General features: G+C 43.4%; 1 protein-coding gene across 13 annotated transcripts in view; it reads right to left on the bottom strand.

The window, feature by feature from the left end:
- Window positions 1-15,060, bottom strand: part of LOC140633522 (protocadherin alpha-C2) — a 187,882-nt gene that overhangs the window by 45,631 nt on the left and 127,191 nt on the right. Inside the window, exon 1 of one of the 13 annotated variants that reach the window (XM_072826177.1) lies at window positions 1,566-4,643. The exons of the other annotated variants lie outside the window; for them this stretch is intronic. Coding sequence (XP_072682278.1) covers window positions 1,566-4,127 — 2,562 coding nt within the window. The 5' untranslated portion in view covers window positions 4,128-4,643. Of the gene's footprint in view, window positions 1-1,565; window positions 4,644-15,060 lie in introns of those variants that run through there. 13 annotated transcript variants of the gene reach the window in all.

The raw sequence follows: 15,060 nt of genomic DNA, 5'->3' as shown, positions 1-15,060 counted from the left end.
ATGTCTATTTTCAAGCATACACATGGAGACACATTACACAAACATATCTTCACATTCATGCACTGTCCAATTTATATACATTCTTCATAATAAAGAACAAGCTGGCCTCATGCCTACCTAAAACTTAAGGGGTGCCTGGGTGTTGAGGTCAGTTAAGTGTTCAACTCTTGGTTTTGGCTCAGGTCATGATCTGAGGGTTGTGAGATCGAGCCCTGGAGTGGGACTCCACACTCAGCACTGGAGTCAGCCTGGGATTTTCTCTCCCTCTACTTCAGCTCCTCCCCCACCTCCACCCTCCAGCTCCATACTCTCTCAAATAAATAAATAAGTCTTAAAAAAACAAAACAAGACTTAAAACCCATGTATTTACTAACACCTGTCTTTCACATACAGCAAGCCATCCATTTTCTAAGGCTTTTCTAGCTATTGCAAACTAAATTTTAGAACCTGAAAATGAACATGTGCTTTGAGTATGTTGGAGTGTTGTTTGAAATATTGTCATTTAACTTAAAGATATAAAGGGCTTGAGAGGCTACCTCACATCTCTCTCTCTTTTTTTTTTTTTTTTTTTTTACTTCACATCTCATTAAAAGCTTAGAAATTGTCAACAGGAAATCAGGAGATTACAGGTTGTGTTTAACATAACACAGGAAAATCATCTTACAATGAACTTGTATTACGTAAAGAAAGATGAGTATCTCCTTCTCTTTCTCCCCACTTGTCCTGGTATTCACCACATCCCCACATGTTCTAATATCTCCCTAGCCCAACCAGACAAATTGGTTCGTGGTCTCTTTGCCTTACCATCCTTTATCTCCTCTGACAGCCCCAAACAGAAGAATTACCACATCAAAGAGCCAAAGCAAACTTTGGCTTCAAGGTGGAGATCCATAGTCTATGGCTTTATTGGCTTTATCACCTCTGACATAAATTTCCAGAAGACCCTACCACCTCAGTTTAGTGTAATTACTGGAAATATTAACAGGATAATTTTCAAGGTATAAACAAGGACAGCATGCAGAGCTGACCACCACAACCCCTAGAGGTCTCACAGCTTTAAACAAACAAACAAACAAACAAAAAACAAATAAAAACAAAAAACCCCCACTATGATAGCATTTCCAAAGAGAACTTTCCCTGTAGATGATACAGCAGAGACCATTTCTTCTTCAATCTCAAAGCATTAACCAGAATGGCATCATCTCATTCTCAAGCCTGTTCCATTCTTCTGCAGAGCTATATTTTAACATCAAATATTTAAGTCTAATCCTTATTTCTCCAACAATGTTATGCTTAAGGCTTCATAGATCTGAAAAGAAAACAAGACAATTCTCTGATGTTATTTTTCTAGAGTGGAAACAAAGTAAATTATAATCAAGTCACAGGCACTATACACACACACACACATATACATACATATACATACATATATATGTATGTATATATGCAGTTTTCCAGATCACTGCTGTTACTGTTAGTAACTCAATAGAGCCACTGATACTGGTGGGGGGAGGGGATGTGTGAAAACACATGACCGTGGAAGAATCTCTTGACTGCTATCTCACCTCGTTTTGAGAAACAGCATCATTTTTGAGAATAATCAGGTTCCCAGCACTCTGCCCACTTTGGCCTGTGAGGTGCCTGCTGTCACTCGCTGCTGCTTGGGCTCCCCCAGGCCCCAGTCCTGTCTGTGCCCCTGTGTTATAAAACATGAAAGTGTCACTCCCTGAGCCTGCGGTCAGACAGGCCTTGTAGCAGTAGGTCTTGGTAAGGGAGCCATTCCCTCGCACTTCAATGAAATGAGGCTGCACTTTGAGGCCATGTGGTATCCTGGCATCAATATTGTTATTGGCCTGTTTGTTTAGTTCAGCCGGACACCGCTCTCTCACTCCACAGAAGCCCCCACAGCACGCAGTACCATACGCGGTGTAGCGGTAGCACTTGATGATGCTCAAAACAATGATTGTCAAAAGAAATATAAAAGACACTGTGCTTAATGCTATTATTAGATAAAGTGTAATTTCAGAGTATGTCCGAGGACTCTTAACGTGTCTCTGAGTATCTGGGAGGATCTTGGAGACTCTATCCACCACAGCCACTGTAATGGCCACAGAGGCGGACAGTGATGGCTCTCCATTGTCTCGGACCACCACGGTCAGGTTGAAAGTAGTTCCGCTCTCATCTCCCATCTTTCTGGTAGTCCTAATTTCCCCTGTGTGTAGCTCTACTTTAAAGAGGTCCAGGTCAGAAGTCTGGGCCAGATGGTAGAAGAGCCAAGCATTTTGGCCAGAGTCTGAGTCCATGGCTATGACTTTGGTGACCAAATAACCAGCAGGGGCAGTTCGAGGCACCATCTCAATGGCTGCTGACGAATTAGTTGAGGTAGGGTACAGGATGTGAGGGGCATGGTCATTCATGTCCACCACATACACATTGGCGGTCACAGTGCTGCTCAGTGGTGGACTCCCCTTGTCCTGGGCCTCCACAGTCACAAAGAACTCCCGAAACTTCTCATAGTCAAAGGAGTTGACAGCATAAAGGCTGCCACTGGCACTGTTAACGGAGACATAGGAGGTGACTGGTAGCCCTTGAATCTCCCTCTCCAGGAGGGAGTAGGTCACCTCTGCATTCTCCTTTTCATCTGGGTCTGTGGCTTGCACGGTGCAGAGCAACACCCCTGGCAAATTGTTCTCCTGGATATAGATGGAGTAGGAGTCCTTTAGGAAGCTTGGTGGATTGTCATTGATGTCAGAGATCTCAATCCGGAGTGTCCGCTGGGATGTGAGCTGTGGTACTCCCCCATCAGTGGCTGTCACTGTGATGTTGTAGGCAGCCACCCGCTCCCTGTCCAAGGAACCACTCACCACCAGCGTGTAGGAATTTCCAAAGCCATTCAGTCGGAAAGGCAGTGAGGCCTCCAGGCCAAGGCTCACCTTCCTGTTGAGGCCTGAGTCTTGGTCATTGACACTGAGGAGGGCCACCACGGTATTAGATGCAGCATCCTCAGGCACTGGGCTGTACAGGTCGGTCAGCACCACCTCTGGTGCATTATCATTCACATCCACGATGTCCACTAATACCTTGCAGTGACCCACCATGGGTACTGGACCCTGGTCCGTCGCCTGCACATAGATCTGGTAAGAAGAGGCCTCCTCATAATCTAGTGCTCCACTTACCCGCACTTCCCCAGTGTTGGCATCGATGCTGAAGAGCTGCCTCTCCCGGTCCGAGGTGTAGCTGCTCAAGGAGTACCTGAGCTCACCATTGGAGCCCTCATCCGGGTCCGAGGCATTCAGCTTCACCACCAATGTGCCCGGGGGAGCGTCCTCCCGAAGCTGGACGCGGTAAGTGGACTGGTCGAAGGTGGGAGAATTGTCGTTAGTGTCCAGGACACGCACAGAGATCTGTGCGGTGCCCGAGCGGGCTGGACTGCCCCCGTCCACAGCTGTGAGAACCAGGTGGTGCAAGACTGCCTGCTCGCGGTCTAGGCCCTTCCGCAGCACCAGCTCCAGCACCTTGCTGTTCTCCTGCAGCGGTTTAAGGTCCAGCTCGAAGTGCTCGCTGGGGCTGAGCTCGTAAGTCTGCACAGAGTTGGCGCCCACGTCGGGGTCCTGCGCACTCTCTATGTGAAAGCGCGCTCCGGGGGCCACCGATTCGCTTACCTGAAGCTGGTAGTCGGGCCGCGGGAAGCGCGGCGAGTTGTCGTTGATGTCCAGTACCTCCACCTCCACGGCGCTCACCGCCACGGGGCTGTGCGCCAGCACTTCCAAGCTGAGCAGGCAGCGAGGCCGCTGCTCGCACAGCGCCTCCCGGTCAATGCGCTCGTTGACGAAGAGCGCTCCACTTGTGAGGTCCAGCTCCAGGTAGCGCGGACTGGGCGCACCCAGATGGTTGATGCGCAGGCAGCCCGGCCCCAAGCGCCGCAGCTCCAGCCCCAGCGCGCTGGCCACGTTGCCCACAAGCGCGCCGGGTGCCTGCTCCTCCGGCACCGAGTATCGCAGCTGGGAGGCCGCTGGGCCCGGCAGCGGCAGCAGCAGTAGCAGCAGGAGAGGCGGCGGCAGCCAGGACAGGGGCGGCCGGAGTCGTGGATGCTCAGTCGCCCCGGGTCTGGCGCCCGCCAGCTCCATAGCCACCGGCCGCGGTGGAGGTAGTAGCCGGGCAGGGCCGGAGGCAGCCGCTTCCCCCGCCGGGCTCCACGCCCGGGCCCCGCCTCCGCCTCCCGCTCGTGCTGCCGTGCGCCCGCGCCCCACCGCTCACGCGCTAGCAAACGCCGGCGGCCGCTCCCCTCGCCGGCCCTCCCGAGGGCGCCGGGCCCCGCCGTCCCCGCGGGCCCCCCATATCCCAGCGCCTCGGCTCGCTCGGGGTCGCTCAGCCCGGCTCCGCCGCCTGCCTGCCTGCTGGCAAGCCGCCGCCGCCGCCGCTCCAGGGGGAGGGAAGAGGAAGCAGAAGGGGAGGGGGAGGAGTGCTCAGCGAGTCCGGCTCGGGTTCCGCACCGAGGTGGCAGACGGCGACCGGGAGTGATGGGTCGCTCCAGCCACTCCAGCCCCGGCTCCTTCACCCTGGACCCGCAGGATCCCGGCAGACCGCGGGAACGCGGCCACTCCCTTTCTCCCTGCCCCCATCTCCCTGTTCAGCCAGTCTCCACGGTCCCTCGGCTGTAACGGCTGTAGGGAGATTATTCTAGGACAAGCAGTTATGTCCCTAGGACTTGGGCTATCGCATTCCCAGGAAAAGACTTCAAGCGCAATTCAAGAAAATAAACTCAGGGCCGCAGCCAAGTATGGGCACCTGGGCGGCGGCTCCACGTTCGAAAGAAACGCAAGGGAGGTGCTCCGAGGTTGCTGATGTTAGGGATTATTTACCTGACCCCAACATTTTCCCTACAGCACTCCTACGTAGTGCAGAAAGTGTTCAACTCCAGGGGCAAAGGGAGGGGAGATGGTAAGTGCGGTCCTCTCCTGCAGAGCACGCCTAAAACTAACATCCCGGGATCCCGATACTCAGTTCTGCCAGTAGCCAAGTGGCGCTTGATTTCGGTGTGTACCTTGGCAAATAACCAGTATTTCAAGTTTTAAAATTTTCTTTTAGAAATTGGCTCCATGAAACTGCAGGCTAAGTTTGACCCCTTTATATCATAGTGGGGAAATCTGGTAAAATTTTTAAAAAATTCTTCCCTCAAGCTTTTCCTTCTTTTACTCCAAATCTTTTAAATTTATCATCTAAGACATTTTCTTTGTTCTTTCAAGACTGATTTTTACTTTTTTTTTCTTTAACAAATGACAATGTCTTCAAGAGCCTGCAAAACCACTTCATCAAGAGGGTTACTCTTGATCTCCCAAGCCTGGCTGGAATTTGGACTCCATTAATACTTTGCAGTGAAAAATCTGCTATGAAGCAAAATGCAATGTGGGAGACTGGGATTTACCTTTACAGCAGGCAGCAGTTTCAATGGCTGCAGCTCACCTACCATAAATGAGGTTCCTTTACACCTCTGGCCCTCCTTTCTCCTAAGACTCAACTTTGTGCTACAGAGACAACAAAAAGACAACCAATTTTCTCTATAGTGAACATGAAGGCAAAAGGATCAGAGGAAGTGTCTCTGTGCTGTGTCACTGCCTCTGCTTCTCTGTTCCAGACATCCACTCTTCCCAGGCCTCATCTCTTCCACAGGAATTTACAATCCATTGCCCAACGTGCAGAAAGCACTGGCCAAAAAGTCCTTTCCCTTTCTTATTGCCCAGCCTCCTCTCACTCCTAGATCTTCCTCTGTGGGCCATTTTCTAGCTATGGGCTGGAGTAAAGCCAGATGAGAGCTGACATATGGCATTCTTCCCTCCTTGAGGGGATAGGTGAGGAGGGCCAAGGCAATGATCCTGATACCCAGATTTCAAAGGCCTGAACTAGCACATCCCTTCCTTCCAGCCACTGAGTGTACTTGCTGACAACTCTCCACAAACCAGCCAATTTTATTCCAGAGACGCCCCCAGATTCCTCCTATCACTGCTGCTTCTTATTTGTCCTCTTTGTTTCCTCAAGGGTGCAGAGTGGGAAGCAATTTCCATCACCTTCTATTCCTGTCTCCTTTCTTAGGTCTCTGGCTTCTCCTTCTCTGTCTGCTTCCTCTCCGAACGTCCCTACAATAACTGTCTCGGTTTGCTATGGTGATTTGATCTCAGAAAGCCTTAAACTCTCAAGTGCATGAATTGTAGGCCTGGCCTGTGTCTTCACCCATTACTTATTTCTGAAAATAAATGGCTTATAAGTGGAATCAAGTTATAAGTTGTCAGGAAGGTGAACTTTTCTTCTCTCATGTCCTCCCAGGCCCTGACCATCACTGCCACCTCTGCCCACAGCTCAGAAAGCTGGCCACTGGGTACTGACCATGCATGGATCTGTGCCCCTGAAAAGATCACAGGCACTTAAGGAAGAGATTAAGGTGACAAAGGCTTGGTGAAGTTTTTAATGGAAGCCCCCAAGTGTCACATCTCTTGAGAAAAAACAAGGCTTGTCTTTTAGTAATTTTGTCATCTTTCAGCAAGGACACCTGCCAGGTTGTCCATTTTGATGTGTCAGGATCATAAGCTTCAAGTAGTATTTACTCCCTCGGTGACTGAGAAGGCAAACAGAAAGCCAACACAAGTCAGCCATCTTTTCAAAACCATAGTACTAGAGAGATTGTACTATTTTTGGCACTACAATGATTTTGTTCCTCACACTGTTGTACTTACCCTCTTGCCAACCTTCCCAGTTGGTGGAATGAAATTGCATAGACTGCTGGCAGGTATCCTGTCTACAATATGAATATTAATTCTTTGACCACTGCTTCCCCTGTTAGGTACTCCCTTCCTGGAACCATCAAGAACCCCTATTTAAAAGCAGAACACAGGGATCCCTGGGTGGCGCAGCGGTTTGGCGCCTGCCTTTGGCCCAGGGCATGATCCTGGAGACCCAGAATCGAATTCCACGTCGGGCTTCCGGTGCATGGAGCCTGCTTCTCCCTCTGCCTATGTCTCTGCCTCTGTGTGTGTGTGTGTGTGTATGTGACTATCATAAATTAAAAAAAAATAAAAGCAGAACACAGTGTTTAGAAGCACAGACTTTAGAGTCAGTCATACACTTGCCAGACTGTGTAGCCTTGACATGCACTGGAATCTAAGCTTCAGTTTAATCATTTTAATGGGGGAAGACAGACAGTAAGTATTAAGTAAAACCCACTGGGTAGTTATGATTACATGAGATGATGTATTTAAAGCTATTTGCATAGTGACTGCCAAGTATAACTATTATCATTACTAAAATCCAACAATTTATTATCAGATAATACCTTAGGTCTCTAGGTAGCATGGAGGAAGTCAGTGATGATAGGAAGCTGGTGTGTACCAAAGTTAAGCTCTTCCAATTACTTCTAGAGCCTATCCTATACCTTGAAAACAAAAACCAGTCCTTTTCTAGATCACTAAGGAAAAGGGACTTCTGTCATGAGAATTCCTTCAAGGAATTTGCTTTCTCACAAGAGATTCACCTTTTTTAAAGTTTTCATTTATTAATTTGAGAGAGCGAGCACACAAGTGGGGATGGGGGGCAGAGGGAGAGGGACAAGCAGACTTTCCCCTGAGCACAGAGCCCAATGTAGGGCTTGAGAGTTTGGATCCCAGGACTCTCAGATCATGACCTAAGCCAAAGTCAGATGCTTAACCCACTGAGCCACCCGGGCATCCCCAGAGATTCACCTTTTTAGGACACATGAAAATACTTTAGCAACAGAGTACAGAAGAGTTCTCAAACATGCTGTAATCTCCAGCACATAGTACAGTGCTTGGCACTTAATTAATGTTTTTTGAACAGAACTAAATTTACAACTTGTGCAATCCTCTCAAATAGAAATAGCTTCTTCTTTTCTCTCCCAAGTCTTATGTACATTTCAAAATCCATCTTAAAATTCATCTAATCCAAGAAACATTGTCTATTCTAATAATAATGCCTTTTCTTCCTCTTTCACCACATATTTCTGAATACTAACATGTGTCATTCTTTAATTCATCCAAGTGCTTTAATAATTATTTCTTTATCTGAATTATAAGCAGCCTGTAAGTAGAAGCCATGTCTTATATTTCTGTGTATTCTTCAGAGTGTGGAAAACCTTATAAATGCTCAATAAATGACGTTTGTGTCATTTTATTCAGATCCTTTTTAGCAAATTCAAGAAGAGCTGCTACAATTCAGGCTTGCCCCCTTTGTTGTATATGCACAGATCCTGTCTAATGGAGAGAGGTCTCAAGAGTCTGAAATGACTTTACCAAACATTTTTTCCTTTAAAATTTGAAATACTTTGTATTTCATATTTGTGTGTACCCCTGAAGAACTTAATCCCACTAATAAAGTTTCTGGACTCTAAAAGAGGCTCTGTCCAAAAGTATTATGTGATCTATCTTTCTATCACTTTATATTGTGATTATAAAATACAAAGTACAAGTATTTGCTGCTTAGAACTAACAAGAAAAGTGACAGGTTAAGAGAATTGCCACAAAAGACAAGGTTTTGTGCCACGGTGAGGATGGTCTTGTCTATCCTTATGGTAGACAATAATTTTCAAATAGTATTCCTCAATTGTATCCCTTAATCATATTTGTGAAATGCATCTATCATGAGGTCACTGGTCACAAGAGCAAAAGCAATCACAACACAACCAAATTAAACCTATAAGAAAAATACTGGCACTCAGTGAACTCTGCTAATTCACATAAAATTCCTTTATTATTGCATCATTACAAATAATTTTACTTTGAAATGATCAGAACCAAACCATCTGGAGTCTTCTGGCCATAGGGCAAGGGGACATAGTCCATTAGTTTGATCAGGCTTTGGGCTGACCATGATAATATCTGCCAAATCAGGAAGGATCTAATTTTCATTTGTAAGATGTATATTTATGTTGCTTCACAAACTAAGCACATGATATATAATTCAAAAACAGAGACAATGAATATCCCAATGTTTATTTAGCACAGCCCAAAGTTGTTAAACATTTTCACTTTATTATAAAGGAATAGGATTTCTGATCTTTAGGCATCTCTGGAAGTAAAATATTTTCCTATATGGTTACAGAATTCTCTATAAGTATAGCATCCAGTGGATGGAGAGACAAAAAGATTCTCCATATAACATGACAGCTAAATTTTTTTCACATTCCCCTTCCTTCAAAAGGCACTAGCATTCAGGGAGAGATTTCTACATTTTTAGTTCTGAGAAACTAAAGAATTGCTGATTCTTGACCGAGGCATCTAAAAATTGCTTAGAATAAACAAGGGACTCAAACTACCTTTGGAGGAATAACAATAAAAGGGGAGAATAGGTCGAAGGATTGGGGCACATAGAGTAATATTAACAGATAAAGTCAAACTGTTCAATTATCTTGTGGCTCTGCTTCTCTATCAGTGTTCTCCGTCTTAGGCTCTCCGATAGCCTAACAAAAATCATAGAATGTTAAAGATTGAAACACATTTAAAAAGTATGTCACCCAAATTCTTTATTTTTCATTGAAGGAAATGTTTAAGCAAACTTGAACCTTAAGATCAGTGCCAGAAGTAAGTCAAATGTCTTTAACAAGAGAAATGGTCTTCCAGGGTAATGGAAGAACTTACAGATGTGACCAGAGAATCAAATTTCCTATTTTTAAAAACACTGTCATTAGATTTGATATAAATTCTTTCAAAACTCTAATATTAATAAAGCAATTATTTATGAGCACTTAGAAATGAAGGCATTCATGCTACAGACTACTTTGGCTTAACAAAACTGTAACATAAACCAACTACATAGACTTAAAAAATATTTCACATTAGCATTTTAGATTTTCAGTTGCTATAATCTTTGTTAAGGGAAATACTTCAGACAAATCTATCTGAAGTTCATGGAGACAGTTAAACAAAATCTCCCAATTTAATTAACCTTGCAGGGAACATGAAGAAAGAAAGGCTGCAAAATGGTATAATTAGGTGATTTCATAACTGTTTAACACTGCCAAAGAGTGTTTATTACTGGAATGCTTCAGAAGGTTAAGTCTAAGTGGGTGAATACAGCAATCCACTACTGGTCTTACTCCCATTCAATATTTTATCAATGACTCAAGATAAGGAAGCCTCAAGTGTCCAGGCCAATCCAGCAACAAGTTGAGCTGTCTGGAATGAGAACAACTGCCTAGGTTAGCCATGTTTCTAATTCACTAAAATTAGTACCAGTATTTTATTGAGATTCAATACATGCCAAAAATTCCTAAGTTTGTATTTCAGCTAATTTCTGGCTTCTAGAAGTGCCACTAAAACTTGTTCCAAGTTGCCATTCATCATTTGGGGCCTCTTATTTTATTTATTTATTTTTTTAAAGACAGACTGTTTCTTTTTTTAAAAGATTATTTATTTATTTATTCATGAAAAACAGAGAGAGAGAGAGGCAGAGACACACAGGCGAGGGAGAAGCAGGGAGCCGGACGTGGGACTTGATCCCAGGTCTCCAGGATCACACCCTGGGCTGAAGGCGACGCTAAACCGCTGAGCCACCCAGGCTGCCCAGCCTCTTATTTTAATAGAAAACCTTGTCTGGCCCTGTTTCTCCTTATAATTCTTGGGATTTTAGCCATAGAACAAAATAAGATGGGAAACTGGCACTAAAGAACATCTTTGTTCCCAAGTGGGTTTTAGCCAAAGCATTCATTGATTTAGATACTTTTTTTCTTTCTCAAAAAAAAAAAAAAGTACATATTGTTGAGGTTCCTTGAATTTAAACTGTTTTTCCACAGACAGAGGGAGAAGCAGACTCCATGCAGAGAGCCCGATGTGGGACTGGATCCCGGGTCTCCAGGATCGCACCCCAGGCTGCAGGTGGCGCCAAACCGCTGCGCCACCGGGGCTGCCCTCCATTTTTTTACTCTTAAGTTTAATTTCTTACACTGTATTGATCGGGCACCCGATCTCTCTCTCTCTCTCTCTCTCTCTCTCTCTCATGAATAAATAAAATCTTTGAAAAATAAAAAATAAATAAAAAAAATAAACTGTTTTCCAAGATATGACCTGAGTTCAGTTTATTTATTTTTTTAAAGACGTATTTATTTATTTTTATTTATGATAGACACAGAGAGAGAGAGAGAGGCAGAGACACAGGAGGAGGGAGAAGCAGGCTCCATGCCGGGAGCCCGACGTGGGACTCGATCGCGCCCTGGGCCAAAGGCAGGCTCCAAACCGCTGAGCCACCCAGGGATCCCCCCTGAGTTCAGTTTAAATGAAGGCCATAATTTGCTTGCTGCTTGGAAGAAAACAAACTAAATTATACCTCTCAGATATTTATTAAAAGTATCTGTTCATTTATTCAGATTATGAAGTAACTGTTGGCTTTTTGGGTCCCTCTTTCATTCTGATGCCTAAGCAGTTAACAGTTATTTTTTTTTTTAACAGTTATTATTTCTATACATATCACCTCATTAAATCTTCACAAGAGCACAGTGAGGGTAGTATTGATGAAGATACTGGATCAGAATCTCCAGGAAACTTTTTTTATTTTTTATTTTTTTATTTATTTATTTATTTATTTTTTTATTTTTTTAAATGATAGTCACAGAGAGAGAGAGAGAGAGAGAGAGGCAGAGACACAGGCAGAGGGAGAAGCAGGCTCCATGCACCGGGAGCCCGATGTGGGATTCGATCCCGGGTCTCCAGGATTGCGCCCTGGGCCAAAGGCAGGCGCTAAACTGCTGCGCCACCCAGGGATCCCTAAAGATTGTATTTATTTATTCATGAGAGATACAGAGAGACTCAGAGACACAGGCAGAGGGACAAGCAAGCTCCCCGCAAGGAGCCCGATGCTGGACTCAACCCCGGATCTCAGGATCACACCCTGGGCCGAAGGCAGACAGACAGACATGCAACTGCTGAGCAACCCAGGCGTCTTACCAGGAAGCTTTTTTTCATGCCTCTGGTTCTTGACATTCTGCTATAACATCTGACCACTATTCATGTATTCCTGATTAAGAATTATATTATTTGGTCTCAAGAGCTATTAATTTCCAATTATTTCATATGGGATCCTATTCAGTTGTTTCCATAACTACAAATGTTTTTTTCCCTTTAGAGACTCCTATTGAGTCTTCTGAAAATTTTTTAAGACCTGGACTTGATAAACTTGTAATATAAAATAATTTTTAAAAAAAATTTATGATAGTCACACAGAGAGAGAGAGAGGCAGAGACACAGGCAGAGGGAGAAGCAGGCTCCATGCACCGGGAGCCCGACGTGGGACTCGATCCGGGTCCCCAGGATCACGCCCTGGGCCAAAGGCAGGCGCTATATCACTGTGCCACCCAGGGATACCAAGTAATATAAAATAAATTTGTATTTCATACCCCAACTTCTTCTTGAGTATCATTTTCCTACCTAAAATATTCTTTTTTTTAAAAAGAGCCACTCATATGTCCCTCTACCTACAATATTCTGCCTAAATTTACAAATGCGGTTTTACAAATGATTTGGACTTTTCTGATATAAATCCCACTCATGTATTCCTTGAGATAGATTTTGTCACTTAATTCCTTCAGCAGTACTGTACATAATACATTATAAAATGGGTAAAATAGAAATCCTCTAAATTAGCTAAATTAAGCTGCAGTGTGTTTTCTATGAATATTAAAAGATCCTCTAAGGCATTTCAATGAGATAATTAAGTTTATCTAATAAACTTTCTTCATCAAAGCTCCTTTTGGGGAGCCTGGGTGGCTCAGTCGTTTAAGTGTCTGACTTTGGCTCAGGTCATGATCCCAGAGACCTGGGATTAAATCCCACGTGGAGACCCACATCAGGCTCCTGCTAGCTAGGGAGCCTGCTTCTCTGTCTCCTCCTCTCCTCCCCGCTCGTGCTCTCTCTTGCTATCTCTGTTTCTGTCTCTTTCTCTCAGATAAATGAATAAAATCTCTTTTAAAAAACTTATTAAAGTTATTTAGGAAAGACATACAGAGTCTTCAATTCTGTGGTAACCTCAGAAATTTTTTACAAAGCATCTTTTAGGTAGTAAGATCTGGAATTAAATTCCACTAGCAATTATATACCCCCAGCTCCTTCAAGGTTTTTAATCACATTGTATGCTGAGATCATGCACCTTAGGTAGGGCACTCTTCTAGTACTTCTGCTTAAAATAAAACCAGATTCTATGATTCAAGATCTAGTTCTACTGTTTAATAATTATTTGTCCTAGGAAAAGTTGTTTAATTTCCCTAAAACTTAGCTTAGTATAATAAGAAACACCTAGCATTTACTATAAGCGTTTATTGAGATATAGCATGTAAATTTTTCAGTATATAATTATTATATTATTGATTATTAGCCAGAAAAAAGAAGGGGCCAGCATAGGGATAGAAGTCTCATAAAATTAACCAAATAACCTGAGGAGAAGGGAGGGATGAGTAAAAAAAAAAAATTGGAAAATCCAATCTTCTGCATTCTCTTTTTTAATATTACAAGCAAAAAAAAGCGTACTCTATCTAACCGACAGAATTAAGTAGAGTAAAAGAAAATCTAGTACTGGTTCTTTTTATACAGCATCTCTGAATTAATGGTCTCAAAAGAGTCGTAGGGCAGGTCTATTTTTAACTCTTTGAGGAACCTCCATACAGTTTTCCAGAGTGGCTGCACCAGTTCACATTCCCACCAACAGTGTAAGAGGGTTCCCTTTTCTCCACATCCTCTCCAACATTTGTGGTTTCCTGCCTTGTTAATTTTCCCCATTCTCACTGGTGTGAGGTGGTATCTCATTGTGGTTTTGATTTGTATTTCCCTGATGGCAAGTGATGCAGAGCATTTTCTCATGTGCTTGTTGGCCATGTCTATGTCTTCCTCTGTGAGATTTCTCTTTATGTCTTTTGCCCATTTCATGATTGGATTGTTTGTTTCTTTGGTGTTGAGTTTAATAAGTTCTTTATGGATCTTGGAAAGTAGCCCTTTATCTGATACGTCATTTGCAAATATCTTCTCCCATTCTGTAGATTGTCTTTTAGTTTTGTTGACTGTATCCTTTGCTGTGCAAAAGCTTCTTATCTTGATGAAGTCCCAATAGTTCATTTTTGCTTTTGTTTCTTTTGCCTTCGTGGATGTATCTTGCAAGAAGTTACTGTGGCCGAGTTCAAAAAGGGTGTTGCCTGTGTACTCCTCTAGGATTTTGATGGAATCTTGTCTCACATTTAGATCTTTCATCCATTTTGAGTTTATCTTTGTGTATGGTGTAAGAGAGTGCTCTAGTTTCATTCTTCTGCATGTGGATGTCCAATTTTCCCAGCACCATTTATTGAAGAGACTGTCTTTCTTGCAGTGGATAGTCTTTCCTCCTTTATCGAATATTAGTCGACCATAAAGTTCAGGGTCCACTTCTGGATTCTCTAATCTGTTGAGCACACAACTCTTGATCTTGTGGTTGTGAGTTTGAGCTCCATGTTGAGGGTAGAGCTTACTTTTTTAAAAAGAGCTTGCTTGATATCTGATCTGTTAATGAACTGGAATGAATTATTAAAGTAGAATTGGAATACTTTTATTCTGTAAGCACACATAGGTAATATTCTTGATTTTCTTACATAGAATAAAAATCATTCTAAACAATAGTTTATTCTCCTGATGTTTGGAATATATGACATTAAATACTTGTTCAGACACACACGCACACACACACACACACACACGAAAACATGTCCACGTTTAGATGCCAGGAACTTCTCATTCATTCAACATTTACTGAACATTAACTTTGTGGCAAGGACTGAACTAAATACTTAACCTCAGTAGCACTTTCCTGGCACCTCTCATATATAGTTTTAATTTATATATTAAATTAGGGTTAGGTGTGTACATATCTCCCCTGTTCAACATGTTTAAGGGACAGAGTTTACTCACTCATGTGACAAATATTGAATGATTATTATGTGTCAGACATTCTTCTGGCTACTGGAGGAGCCATAGCAAAAGAAATAGACACGGTATTGATCATGGAGTAGTCCAATAAAGGAGCTGGATGATAAACTGGTGAAAAAAT

The sequence above is a fragment of the Canis lupus genome, chromosome 5, assembly GCF_048164855.1.
Source record: "Canis lupus baileyi chromosome 5, mCanLup2.hap1, whole genome shotgun sequence".
Taxonomy (NCBI): Eukaryota; Metazoa; Chordata; class Mammalia; order Carnivora; family Canidae; genus Canis; species Canis lupus.
Note: the sequence above shows the minus strand (reverse complement) of the source record. Positions and strands in the feature narration are given on the sequence as shown.